Source organism: Cotesia glomerata, linkage group LG2, assembly GCF_020080835.1.
Source record: "Cotesia glomerata isolate CgM1 linkage group LG2, MPM_Cglom_v2.3, whole genome shotgun sequence".
Lineage (NCBI taxonomy): Eukaryota > Metazoa > Arthropoda > Insecta > Hymenoptera > Braconidae > Cotesia > Cotesia glomerata.
In genome coordinates, this window is record NC_058159.1 from 14,365,983 (window position 1) to 14,380,063 (window position 14,081).

The window sequence follows — 14,081 nt, forward strand, 5'->3', positions numbered from 1 at the left end:
TTATTTATTTAATTAGATTTCATTTTGTTTAGTTTATTATTATAATTAATTTAATTTAAGGGGCCAAATGCGCAGCCAATAAAACTGTGTCAATATATAGTCGACAACGAAGCGTTTTATAGCTATGATCGATACATATTCTTGTAGGAAATTTAACGATCTACAAAAATTGTCTAAATGAATATATGTGTACGGAGAATTATTTCGGAGTTATCAGGCCTCAAACATCAAACTGTTTAAAAAAATAATAATATTTATTTATAAATACAAAAAATCGACTTAAGGTAGTTAGGCCCAAAAAGCAAAAATTCAAGAAATCTCCCAAACTCCATATAGAAGTAGTTAAATACATAATACACACGCTGTTAAAATTTAGAGACGATTTACCACGTCTAACCGAAGATAGATAATTGCAATTGAAAATGACATTTTTATACAGGCGGTATGGGAAAAGAGAGAGAAAACCGCGAAGTTTTATTATTTTTGTATTGAAGAAATTTTAAGAATTTCACGAAAAACTAATATTACTTAGATTAATACATGTATAATTACCCTACAAAATTCTGGAATTCCCTACCACATAGTTTTTGAGAAAGCATTGATAAACTAGTAAAGTAAACAAATAAAGTCATGCGTGGAAGTAAGTGAGCGATAGCCCGTAAGAGAGGCGACACTAGCGCGTGACGAAGACAGCAGTAGCATAAACTATAGGTTGGGAAAGAACTACCTCAAATCACTTAAATAAACAATATTATATATCAAAAATTAAAATGATAAATTTCTAAGAGGTTTTTGATGAAAAGTTTTTATTAATTATTGATTACTGACTAATTTCACTGAACAGCTCTAAAAAGAAACACTCGAATCAAATAAAACCAAAGCTGCTAATTCTTCAGAAAGGTACCACAGATGATTAGCCATTTTCTCAGATGTCTTTTTTGAAACAGATGAATTAATTTTTTTGTCGAGGAGCAAATTTTTTATCAGCATTAAATCATTACTTGGCGCTGATATCGCTGACGTTGCTGAAAACCACGCTTTTATGTGAAATTTTATCACAAAAATACAAATTTGATGGACTCTTACAATTTCGGTCTTTGTTAGCTCTAACTGATTTCTAAACATGAATATTTTGTAATTATAAATCGCGTTTGCCATCCACCTTGCGTGATGAACAGCTCCAGGATATTCAAAAACTATTCCGTCAGATGGCGAAGCTCCCAAAAAAATCAGAGCTAAGTCCAGAAGCTCTTTGTAATCTCCTCTTAGTTGAGAAATCTACAACAACAATAATAATGATTATTTATATTATTACACATAAGAAACGCAATTGAAGATAATTAAGAACCATAATCAACATTACTTGTAAGTAATTAGCAATAAGTATTAGGATTTCATCTTTTATATCTGCAAGGATTTCTTGAACTTCTCTGTCTGAAATCCTAGTAGTATATTTTTGTTGATCAATAAATGCGGATCATAAAACTAGCTCAATAATGTGATGACGGCATGGTAAATAAGTCAACTCTCTTCTTAGTGCTTGTTCAACAAGAACACATGCACCACTGTAAATTCCTTAAAAAAAAACCATGAATTACAAATTTAAATGTAAGTACTGATGAATAACAAAATAAATAACCAATAAATTAGCTGAAACAATGAAAACCAAAAAAAATTATTATTTGATTTAAGGGGGTATTCTGGTTTGACGCCCTGATTTTTGTGCATTTTTTTGGGATTTTTTTGTAAAGACCAATGAAGAGATAGAACTTTGAACCTTTAACCATTTATTAATACATATTTCAAGAGTATACAGTTAAATTTTTAACTAAAAAAATTCAGTAGAATTAAAGTTATAGTGGTCTGAAGACACCCGCCACGACAAAAATTGACACTCACTTCCTCCATGATATCAGCTGATTGGCTTATCTGAAACAAAAAAATCCGGCGGGGTTTTAATCTGTATACTTAAATACACCGAGTGGACTACGATCAAAAAAAAGTTTTTTTAATTTCTATTTTTTTTTGTATCAAAAAGTTGACAAAAAAAATGAAATTCGAATTTTTTTGTTCCAAAGTCTGTCAAAAATCCAATTTTCAAAATTTTTTTTTGATCGTAGTCCACTCGGTGTATTTGAGTATACAAATTAAAACCCCGCCGGGTTTTTTTGTTTCACATATGCCAATCAGCTGATATCATGGAGGAAGTAAGCATCAATTTTTTTCGAGGCGGGTATCTTCAAGCCACTTAACTTTAATTCTACTAAATGTTTTTAGCTAAATATTTAACTGTATACTCTTGAAATATGTATAAATAAATGGTAAAAAGTTCAAAGTTCTATCTCTTCATTGGTCTTTACAAAAAAATCTCAAAAAAATGCACAAAAATCAGGACGTCAAACCAGAAGACCCCCTTCACCCGTTGAGGACACATGGGGTCCAGTGGATCCCAGGCGAACTTTGAGGCAATTTTAAATTTAGAAGGAAATTTATAAATGAGTTTTAGTGTGCAATCTGTTATCGGTTGAAATCTACGCAATAAGTTGTGATACGTCACAAAGGTCTCCATGCTGTAAAAATCAAAATTTCTGCGACTTTTTGTTTTGACTCGCGATTAGTTTACCGCAAGTATATAAAAATTTACGTATAAAATTAAAGCTTATATTTTATACCAAGTAAATGAGTTACTCAAATAAATTGTGAATAAAACGTTTAGTTCACAATTAATAAATGCAAGACTAATAATAGATGTTGCACTAAGTAAAAACCATGAGGTTGAGTTTAACTTTAATTTATTTAAAGTAAAGAAATGCGACTGTGCGCTACAAAGTATGTAAGAATAACTAACTTAGAGAAAATACAAAAATTATTACAAGGAGAGTAAAAACTAGGCGTTACAATTACAAGTAGAATAAATTAGGAGTAGGAATATTTGGCAACGAATAGTTGACCAGGAAATAATTTGGAGGCGGGATAATTGCCAGCTATGCAGTTTGGAAAAATAAGCAGGAAAGGGAATACGGATGCTAAGATTTTTACCTGGATGGGCGATACGTTTACAAAAATATGTCTAAACTTAGTTAGCAATAAAAAGATTAAAAATACAAAATTTACCAAAAGTAAAACCCAAAGTAATATAACCCAGGTATCAAATTTATGACCATAAGCAGATTAAAAACTATTTAAGAAAATATTCCAAAAATTACCATTAAAAATTCATTTTCTATTCTAAATCTAGAAAATAACTAAAATATAAAGGAGCAAAAAAAAATTGTTTAGACTGCTATTGCAATACCTAGGCTGGGAAATTTACAGCCATAAATAAAATTAAACAAATGAATAAATCTTTTTTTTTAGATAACATGAAATACTTAAAAATACGGGTTTGAATTTAAAATAAAATATAATATTTATATTATTTACCGATTTAAATAATAATTTTCGAATATACAAATAAAAAAATATGAAATTATTTAATTAATTTAAAATTTTCTAATAAAACTAATCGTACGACGGAACATGCCGCCCCCCTTGAACCATCTAGTTCAAGCAGATTCGGTGAAGTCGTCATCCTCTTCATCGATGGGAAGTGGACAAAGCTTCTTAACGCAACGGTCGTATGTGCCCGTTTTTGTCCTAAGGGTGACCACTCTGACAATGCCATCCTTTCCAGGATGAACAGCGGTGATGCGCCCGAGGACCCATTGCAAAGGAGGCAAATTTTCTTCAAAGATTAGTACCAAGTTTCCAACCTTGATGTTAACTGATTTACGCGGAGATCCACTAAATTTAATCAATTGATGAAGATATTCCTTGTGCCAGCGTATCCAAAAATGCTGCTTGAGCTGTTGAGCATGTTGCCAAGCAGATAGGCGGTTGATTGGGGTATCTGTGAAATCAACCTGTGGAAAAGAGGTCAACGGACTACCTATGAGGAAGTGAGATGGAGTTAAGGGAAGAAGGTCATTAGGATCGGATGACATAGGAGAAATTGGCCTTGAATTTAGGATAGCTTCTATCTCAATGATATATGTTTCTAATTGCTCAAAAGTAAGTAAGGTATCACCCACGGTTCTAATTAAATGATGCTTAAATGATTTTACCGCGGCTTCCCAGATTCCACCAAAGTGCGGAGCTCTAGGGGGGATAAAGTGCCAATCAATCTTTTCTGCGTTACAAAATTCAGTTATTATATTTTGATGCGCTTTCGAATTAAATAAATCATAGAGCTCATTTAGCTCGTTTTTAGCTCCGACAAAGTTAGTAGCATTATCGGAGTGAATTTCTATTGCTTTTCCTCGTCTTGAAAAAAGTCGCTTGAGGCTGGCTAAAAATGCTTCAGTGGTAAGGTCACTGACAAGTTCCAAATGAACAGCCTTTGTGCACATGCAAATGTATACTGCCACGTAAACCTTTACGCGGCCGCGATTACGATGACGTTTTTCTTTTATATAAAAGGGTCCACAATAATCAACTCCTACGCGTAAGAAAGGACGCGAAGATGTGACCCGCTGAGTGGGAAGAGTTCCCATCGGGTGATTAGCAAGACGCGGTTTTGCGCGAAAACAAGGTATGCATTTACGAATCAAGCTACGTGTGACGCTGCGTCCATTTAACGGCCAATAATTTTGGCGAACTGAGTATAGTGTTGCTTGCATACCTGCATGTTTAAGTCGAAAATGTTCGGCTTTGATAATTAATTTAGTCACGTGATGCTGAGCAGGTAATAAGATTGGGTGACGTTGTTTTTCAGCAATAGAAGAATAAGCAAGTCTACCTCCAACACGTAAAATGTCGTCTTCGTTTATGATCGGATTTAATGGAATTAATTTGCTACATGAAGGAAGTGATTCCCCAGCTTTAATTGATTCTATTTCTTTTTTAAAGCAACTGGATTGGACTAAACGTATAATCAAGTCATGAGATATTGCTAATTCTGTACTAAGTAGTGGACCAAATTTACGTTCACTACTGGGTTTTTTAATATTGTGTATAAAACGTAGAATGAATGCTATAACTCGCTGCATCCTACTAAAAGAACTAAATCTTTCGATGATGTTATACTCTTTTATCTCAATTTTCAAACATGCAATTTTAGGAATAAGAGGTTTCAAATCAGGAATATTTATAGGGGTAAGAACTCCTTCCGGCCATGCTGAGCTTTCCTGAGTCAACCATAAAGGTCCATCAATCCAAATGGAACTTTCAATAAAATCTGACGGAAGCTGTCCTCGAGATATAAGATCTGCAGGATTATCTTGTGATAAAACGTGCCGCCAATGGCAAGACTCAGTGATAGTTTGAATTTCTGACACGCGATTCGATACGAAAGTTTTTAATCGATGAGCTGGCGTATTTATCCAATGCAAAACAATCGTAGAATCAGACCAAAGATATGATTCATGAATGCTTGTCAAAATAGTTGGCTTTACAATATGATAAAGACGAGCAAGTAGTACTGCAGCGCAAAGCTCTAATCTTGGTAATGTCAATGGTTTGACAGGAGCCACTCGAGACTTGGAGGAAATAAGGCGTATATATATCTGACCCTGACAATTAACTGAACGCAAGTACAAACAGGCGCCATAAGCCTTTTCACTAGCGTCGCAAAAACCATGTAATTGTACTTTAACAGAATCAGGTATGGTAATTCCACGAGGAAAGCGTAAATTTTTGATTAATGGTAGCTGGTCCAAATAAGCGGACCAAGACGAATGAATCTCAACAGGAATAGATTCATCCCACGCTACCCCGGCTTTCCACAGGAGCTGCATGATAATTTTTGTGTGCACGATGATTGGACCTAGGAGACCAAGAGGATCAAATAATTTTGCAATTTGAGATAAAACAGTCCTTTTTGTAATGTACTTGGATACCGAAAGATTTACAACATAAAAGAAATAATCTTCACGGGAATTCCATCGAATACCTAATGTTTTTATAGATGAGTCAGGATCTAACGACATATGTGCACTATCAGGATGCTCTTGATCCTCAATAAGCAGAGATGAATGATTTACAGCCCATTTTCTTAAACAGAATCCACCCTTTTTTAATAAAGATATGAGTTGATCACGTAGGATAATTGCTTCAGAGATTGTTTGTGCACCTGTGAGCACATCATCGACATAAAAATCTCTACGTAGTATTTGGGATGCAATTGGAAAATTCTCCTCCTCATCATCGGCAAGTTTATATAATGTTTTGATTGCTAAATACGAAGCGGAAGATGTACCATACGTGGTAGTTTCAAGTGTATATATCTGAATAGGTTCAGAGGTATTTCGCCGATAAAGAATTTTTTGATATGGAGTGTCTTCAGGATTGACACGTACCTGTCGATACATTTTTTCAGCATCAGCAGTGAGAACATAGATTTGAGATCGAAAACGTAAAAGAATACAAAGTAAATCGTCCTGAAGTTTAGGACCTACCATAAGAGTATCATTTAAGGAGATTCCAGTTGAAGTTTTAGCTGAACCATCAAAAACGACGCGAGTTTTTGTCGTTATGCTGTCTTCCTTGACCACAGCATGATGCGGAAGAAAGAACCCTTTACCTGTAGTATTTTGATCCTTTGCAAGTGACATATGACCTAATGCCAAGTACTCATCTAAAAATGCAATGTACTCACGCTGTATTTCGGGTTTCTGCTGGAATTTACGCTCCAATGCATAAAAACGTTTTAACGCAACGGCGTAAGATTCACCTAAGCCAGCCTTTTTATTATTAAAGGGTAAACGTACTTCATACCTTCCATCAGTATTTCTCGTTGTATTAAGAGCATAATGCTCCTCACAGGCCTTTTCTTCAGGAGACAAAATTGTATTCGATGAAAGTTCTTCAATTTCCCAAAAACGGGTTAAGCTTACATCTGGAGGATCCGAATGGATCGAGATATGACAAGATACAAGCGAAGGTTGAGAATGCGCATCAATTTCACCAGCAACGACCCAACCTAACTGAGTTTTTTGAAGAATTGCATTTGAGTGATTTTTCAATGGTATTTGTCCTACAACGAGCAATTTGTAAAACAATTTAACACCAATTAAGGCATCTACCTTCGAAGATTTGAAGAAGTCGGGATCGGCTAATTTAATATTTTTAGGTATGTCGAGGCTTGATTGATCAATCGTGATCGAAGGCATTGCCTGACTAATTTGAGGTACAATTAAAAAATCAGCAGATTCCCTGTAATTATTGCATCGAGATTGCAAGGTAGCTCGAGCAGAATGTTTAACGCTAGTTGAAGTATTATCTATCCCAGTTACATAAATATTAGCTGGTTTCTTAATTAAATTCAAAAAATTTGCAACATTTTCAGTTATAAAATGTGCCTGAGAACCTGCATCTAAAAATACGCGAATAGTTTTGCTCTTGCCTTGATGATTCACCATGTCAACTAGAGCAGTAGCAAGTAAAACATGTGAGCTTGTTTGAGCTTGCAAGATAGTACTATTTGCAACAAAATGAGAAGAAACTTGAGGATTTACCGATTGGTTGGAAGAATTATTTGCTTTTTCAAAATGTAAAAGAGTGTGATGTTTCAGCTTACAATTTCTGCATGGCTGAGAGGTACATTTGGATGCTCTATGTCCTTTTTTTAGACAGTTAGTGCACCATCCACCATTTCTAGAAGCCTCATAACGAGCGTGAGGATCTAAAGCTGCAAATGTGGTACAACTATAAACTAAATGAGTATTTCCACCACAGAATACACAAGATTGCTCGTGAGTGGTGGTTGCAAATGTTTGTTGCGAGCGAGTATTAGATCGATTGTTATTATTATTATTTTTATTAAGCCTTTCGAATACGGGTTTCGGATTTTGAAGTCGAACTCCTTCTACCTGAGCACGTCTTTTTAGAAAGTCTATTAAATTATTAACGGTAGGACGAGCTATACCGCTACTGCAATCTTCCCATCGCTCGCGAGCGGAGGAGTTAAGTTTTTCCCGTAATATTACGATTAATATGGAGTCCCATGAACCTATGGGTTCTCCTAACACTTGAAGAGCGCGTAAGTGTTTTTGGACGCGATCTAAAAATGCGCGAAATGAATACTCTTTCGATATGGATGGCATATCTACTAGAGCTTTAATATGACAATCACGTATATATTTCCGGTCGTCATATCTTTCTTTTAAAAGATCCCAAGCTACGATGTAATTTTCGTCTGAGGATTCGATAGTTGAAATTATATCGGCTGCTTCACCTTTTAAGCATCCTTTCAAATAAAATAATTTTTTTACAGGAGGAATTTTTAGATCCTTATGAACGAGAGAATTGAATAAATCGTGGAAGCCTAACCAAGTATCATAAGCTCCACTGAATGTTGGCAATTGAATTGTCGGCAAAGATGATGAATGAAAGTTATCAAATGCATTTTGAGATAATTGAGATAATAGAAGTTGCTGATTGACAGCATCTAAATTTTGAACACTTCCAAAATGAGACGGTGCATTATTATTGTTGGAGTTTTGTTGCTCTTGCTGTTGTAAATTATTTACTTCCGCGTTTAACATCGGAGAATCTACTAGACTTTGACTCGTCGAATTTAATAAATCTGTAGTACTATTATTTGTTTGTTCCGTTGTAATAGGATGTGTAATGTTCTTTTTAACATATTGCTCTAAAAGTTTAGTGGCTATGCCAAAGGCAGTAAAATAAGAGTTTTCAAATTCTTCGCGATGTGCAAAAAGGGCGTCCGATTCTTCGAGCAATTCTTCTAGCTCTTCTTGATACGATATGAATTTATCACGAGTTTCCTCTATTGCACGAAATCTTTTTTCAAGAGCAGGAATGTCTGTTTCTGGATTAAATTTATTTAAAAAATTTAAATACGATGCTAAAGATCGTTTGGTACCGGCGCGCTTAGTTGTTAAGGCCTTTATTTTTTCGTCAGTCATATTATAATAGTAATCAGAACTAGTTAATAAGAATCAATGCAAAAGAAAAAATATCACGAGATATAAGCGAAACAATTTGCAAAAAAGGTAGGATAGAATTATAGGTAGCCAATTGATGTACTTTACCAACTGGATGATAATTACAGTATTGAATTATGCTGGATACTGGGCGTTGTAGAGGAACAGACGATGCAGTTTTCCAAAGGGTTTCGGTTATTGAACAGGAACAGATGAAGAAGCTTCAAGCAGGTCCTGGGTGTTGAATCAGAAAGATGATGTGTCTTTCGACTGTGCAGGATAGTAACTTATGGTGGCTACGGGCACTGATTGACGACGAAAATGTATTTTTTTTCACTTAATTTTGTAAACCGAGTACGCACTGACTCGAATAAAATAATAAATTGAACACTGGAAGTTAAGTAATTTTAAACAATCCGGCTCGAGGGACCAATGTTTTGACTCGCGATTGGTTTACCGCAAGTATATAAAAATTTACGTATAAAATTAAAGCTTATATTTTATACCAAGTAAATGAGTTACTCAAATAAATTGTGAATAAAACGTTTAGTTCACAATTAATAAATGCAAGACTAATAATAGATGTTGCACTAAGTAAAAACCATGAGGTTGAGTTTAACTTTAATTTATTTAAAGTAAAGAAATGCGACTGTGCGCTACAAAGTATGTAAGAATAACTAACTTAGAGAAAATACAAAAATTATTACAAGGAGAGTAAAAACTAGGCGTTACAATTACAAGTAGAATAAATTAGGAGTAGGAATATTTGGCAACGAATAGTTGACCAGGAAATAATTTGGAGGCGGGATAATTGCCAGCTATGCAGTTTGGAAAAATAAGCAGGAAAGGGAATACGGATGCTAAGATTTTTACCTGGATGGGCGATACGTTTACAAAAATATGTCTAAACTTAGTTAGCAATAAAAAGATTAAAAATACAAAATTTACCAAAAGTAAAAACCCAAAGTAATATAACCCAGGTATCAAATTTATGACCATAAGCAGATTAAAAACTATTTAAGAAAATATTCCAAAAATTACCATTAAAAATTCATTTTCTATTCTAAATCTAGAAAATAACTAAAATATAAAGGAGCAAAAAAAAATTGTTTAGACTGCTATTGCAATACCTAGGCTGGGAAATTTACAGCCATAAATAAAATTAAACAAATGAATAAATCTTTTTTTTTTAGATAACATGAAATACTTAAAAATACGGGTTTGAATTTAAAATAAAATATAGTATTTATATTATTTACCGATTTAAATAATCATTTTCGAATATACAAATAAAAAAAATATGAAATTATTTAATTAATTTAAAATTTTCTAATAAAACTAATCGTACGACGGAACACTTTTTTTATAAAAAAAGTTTAGTTTTTTTTTCTAAACGATTTTTTAGTATTTTTAAATTATTAGAAATTAAAAATAGCTAGTAGATATTTAGAGGGAATGTTATATTAAAGTTTGGTGCTAATTATAAGTCAATACATCACATAGGATATCAATTAGAACTGATTTGCTGAGTGGTGTCTACTGAACCCCGTGTGTCCTCAACGTAATTTTTTCGATGTGTGTTCTCGACGGGTTAAGCAAATAAAGTAGAGGAAAAAAAGTTTCAGATATATCTAAATTTATGGCATAGAATTTGTTTGACTTTGATTTTTCGTGAATAGAGATATATTATAATTTGATAAAAACCTGTATTTACAGCCGCAGTATCAAAACATAATGCTGTAATACTGTCAGCGATAGACCATTCAGTCAGGACTGAAATAATTGCTAAGGCTTGATTTTCCCCAGTTCCAGAGTCAATTTTGGAAGCACCAAGTAGTATTTCTTGTCCCGAAGCTGACAATACGATTGGTAATCTGTCCACGACTTGGCGCTTTTCAATATCAGGCATTATCTTCCCATCTCAGTGTAAAACGCAATTATCAACTTTTAAATTTTGTTGTAAATTTGCCATTGTACTTTTTCTGGCTAATTCACGCTGACGATGGATGGTTGAGTGACTCAAATTATATTGACTTATATCTAGTCCCGCGCTGATTAAAGTAGCAGCTACAATGTAAGTAGCATTTTCGCTACTTACATTTGCACGATCCAATGCACTGACAAGCTTAGGCGTGATTATTTCAAGTTTTTTTCGCTGCCGTGAAAACTCCATATCATCTTCGAAATGAGATGCTGCGTTTGAAGATCGACTTAAACTTGAATCTGTTTTTTGACTTAATAATAATCCAGTATTATTCTTATCACATTGAATTTCGTCTGCAAAATATGACAAGTTTAACTTTTGAATCCTCGGAGATTGAAAGAAAACCAAAAATTTTAAAATATCAGACACAGTATAAGTTACGCACATAAAATAAGTGTGAGACATTTAAGTTAGTCAGGATTTTTAATTAATTTTATAAAAATAAAAAAAAAAAATGTTAATTATTTAAGGGGTTAGGGGTAGTCAGAATTTTAAAAAAATCAATTATTTTTTTTTGCATTTTCGTTATGTGTAATATATTAAAAATATTCTCTGAAAATTTCAAGTCGATCCGATAATTAGTTTTTAAGTTATTCGACAAATAGCAAAGAGAGCTCGGGTACTTCAAAGCGCTCGGGAGCAGATAGCTAGCGGCAGCTTCAAGAAACCCCCTTTTAGGGTTCTATTGTCATCCTATTCTGGAATTATAAAAGCAGATCCTTACAAAAATACAACCATAAATAAAAAGGAATGTATAGGCCATGTTCAGAAGCGGATGGGGACTCGACTGCGTACTCTGAAAACTAAACAAAAAGGTCTTGTTGGTAGAGGTAGGCTTACAGGAAAAGTAATAGACAAATTAACTGTGTACTATGGTTTATCAATAGTCGTCATTGCGATTCTATTGAAGATATGAAATCTGCTATTATGACAACTTTTTACCACTACGATTCGACTGATGAAAATCCGAATCATGATATGTGTCCCAAAGGCGAAGATTCTTGGTGCTCTTACCAGCGCGCTGAAGCAAGTGAAGAGCTTGATACTTATACTCAAGATTATTCTCCCTTACCTCCTAATGTTTTAAAAGCTATTAAACCGATTTACGACGATCTCAGTAATGATAATTTACTTTCAAGATGTGTAGGTGGATTCAATCAGAATAATAATGAGAGCTTCAACCAACTAGTGTGGAAAATATGCCCAAAAACCGTGAATACTAGTTCTACTATCGTACAAATTTCTGCATACATAGCTACTTGTATATTTAATGAAGGTACAAATTCATTATTAATGATTATGGATACCGTAGGACTTGATTGTGGGTCTAATTCCCATCGGTATGCTGAAAAATTGGATGCTGCACGTGTGAAAGTGGCAGATCAGCGCGCAAACGACAACACTCGGGAAGGCAGAATGCTTCGTAGGCAACAGCAAATTGATGTTTTGGAAACTTCCACAATGGCTGAAGAACTATTATATGGCCCAGGAATAGATGACTCGATGTAAGTAAATTAATAATTCGTATTTCTGTATGTAAATCTAGTGTGAAACTTTAAACGCGTTTTTCTCAAAACTATGTTTTTTGAACTGGTGACAAATGTAACTCGAAAACCGCTCAGTTGATTTTAATAAAATTTATACAGCTTTTAGAATATATAATAAACTCGGGCCTGATCGAAGGATTTTTTTTTTTCAAAAATTTCGATTTTTTAAGACCAATTAACTGTTGATTTTTTCCCGAAAATCTAGACAAAAATTTCCTGAGGCCGCCATTTTGTTAATTTTTGAAAAAAAAAATCCTTCGATCAGGCCCAGGATTATCTATTTATAAAACTAATTTTTTTCATCTGATTGATTTTAGATGAATCTCCAAGGACTTATGATTATCACCGCAAGGACCTTTTTTTGGAACTGGGTCAACACAGACAGCTATAACTTTGGAAATAAAATTTTTTTTTTTTTTTAAATTTTCGTGACTTCAAGTCAAAACATTGTATAATAATGCCATATTACTACTTTTGTAAAATAACATGATTTAATAGCAAAAAAAAAATACTGAAAATTCTCATTTTTTCGTGCCTCTGACCTCTAAGCCCTTAAGCTCGGCAGTTTGCTTCCTAAAAATTTTGTGATAACCAATTGATAACGATTGATTTGATAACCAATTAAATAAATTTGCTTCTCCATCTTAAGCTTAACAATGAGATTTTATAAACACAATCACGAATAATTATAAATAAATCAAATGCAATGTTAAACTAATTTTAGTTTAAAACATTGACAATTACGTTGTTTTACTACGAAGTAATGTAAGATTTATAATAATAATTTATAATAATCAAGTTTATCAAAAAATTTTGTCAAATTTTACAAATTTTTTGTATTCTATATTTTTTTTTGGTTTAACAGATCCTTTTATTTAACTGTCAAATTGCTAATACTGTCGTATCTTAATTTTTCAATAAATTCAAATTAATTTTATTTTCAATTAAAAATTATTTTCATCTGTTATTTAATTGATTTTATAAGCTCATAATATTATATATTTCAAATTCATGCAATTAATTTTATTACTTTAATAAAAATGTACTGATTTAATTTTTTTATTTATCGAAGCTAGTTTCACAGTTAAAATCATCGAAGCGCGAAACAGAGAAGACATCGGTTGTACTATTTGTTCTTAATTAACCACACTACTATTCATACCATCAAAAAAGCTTCAAGGAAGCCCCTTCCCTTAGTATCTGACCACCTCGCACTACAACGCTCATTATTCCGCGACTTGACGCTTTAACTGAACTTTTTTGATTTGGGTAATAATAACCAATTGTTCAATTGATAATTATGAGTGATGCGGTATTCTAACGTCCAAATTCGAACTTTGATTGTTGCTATAGTTTATCATTGTTTTTCGTGAATATGTTTGGCTTGTATTTTATATTCATATTTTTGCAATTAATTTATTCATATCCTAGAATTCCTTTTTTATGGGTTATTTGTCCAATTATTTGATGAACGATATTTATTCTTCTTTGAATTATTTCGTAACTGAGTCCTTTTTTAAATGGACAAAATCGATTATAAAAAATGGATAAAGAAATTTATTTAATTGGTTTTCCAATAATTGGTATTGTTGGACGTAAACTTCCAACTTTTAAGGACGTTTTAGC

General features: G+C 33.1%; 2 protein-coding genes across 7 annotated transcripts in view; both read left to right on the forward strand.

Moving 5' to 3' along the window:
- Positions 1-14,081, forward strand: part of LOC123260037 (dystrobrevin beta) — an 822,761-nt gene that overhangs the window by 171,753 nt on the left and 636,927 nt on the right. The gene's annotated exons all lie outside the window — the stretch shown is intronic.
- Positions 11,805-12,888, forward strand: LOC123260050. Its single transcript, XM_044720981.1, has 2 exons — positions 11,805-12,413; positions 12,773-12,888. Exons 1-2 carry the CDS (start codon positions 11,821-11,823, stop codon positions 12,774-12,776), a joined length of 597 nt encoding a protein of 198 aa, XP_044576916.1. The 5' UTR covers positions 11,805-11,820; the 3' UTR covers positions 12,777-12,888.

Excerpts from the sequence above, each read along its gene's own strand:
- LOC123260050 (XM_044720981.1), top strand. The coding sequence starts at position 11,821 with ATGAAATCTGCTATTATGACAACTTTTTACCACTACGATTCGACTGAT.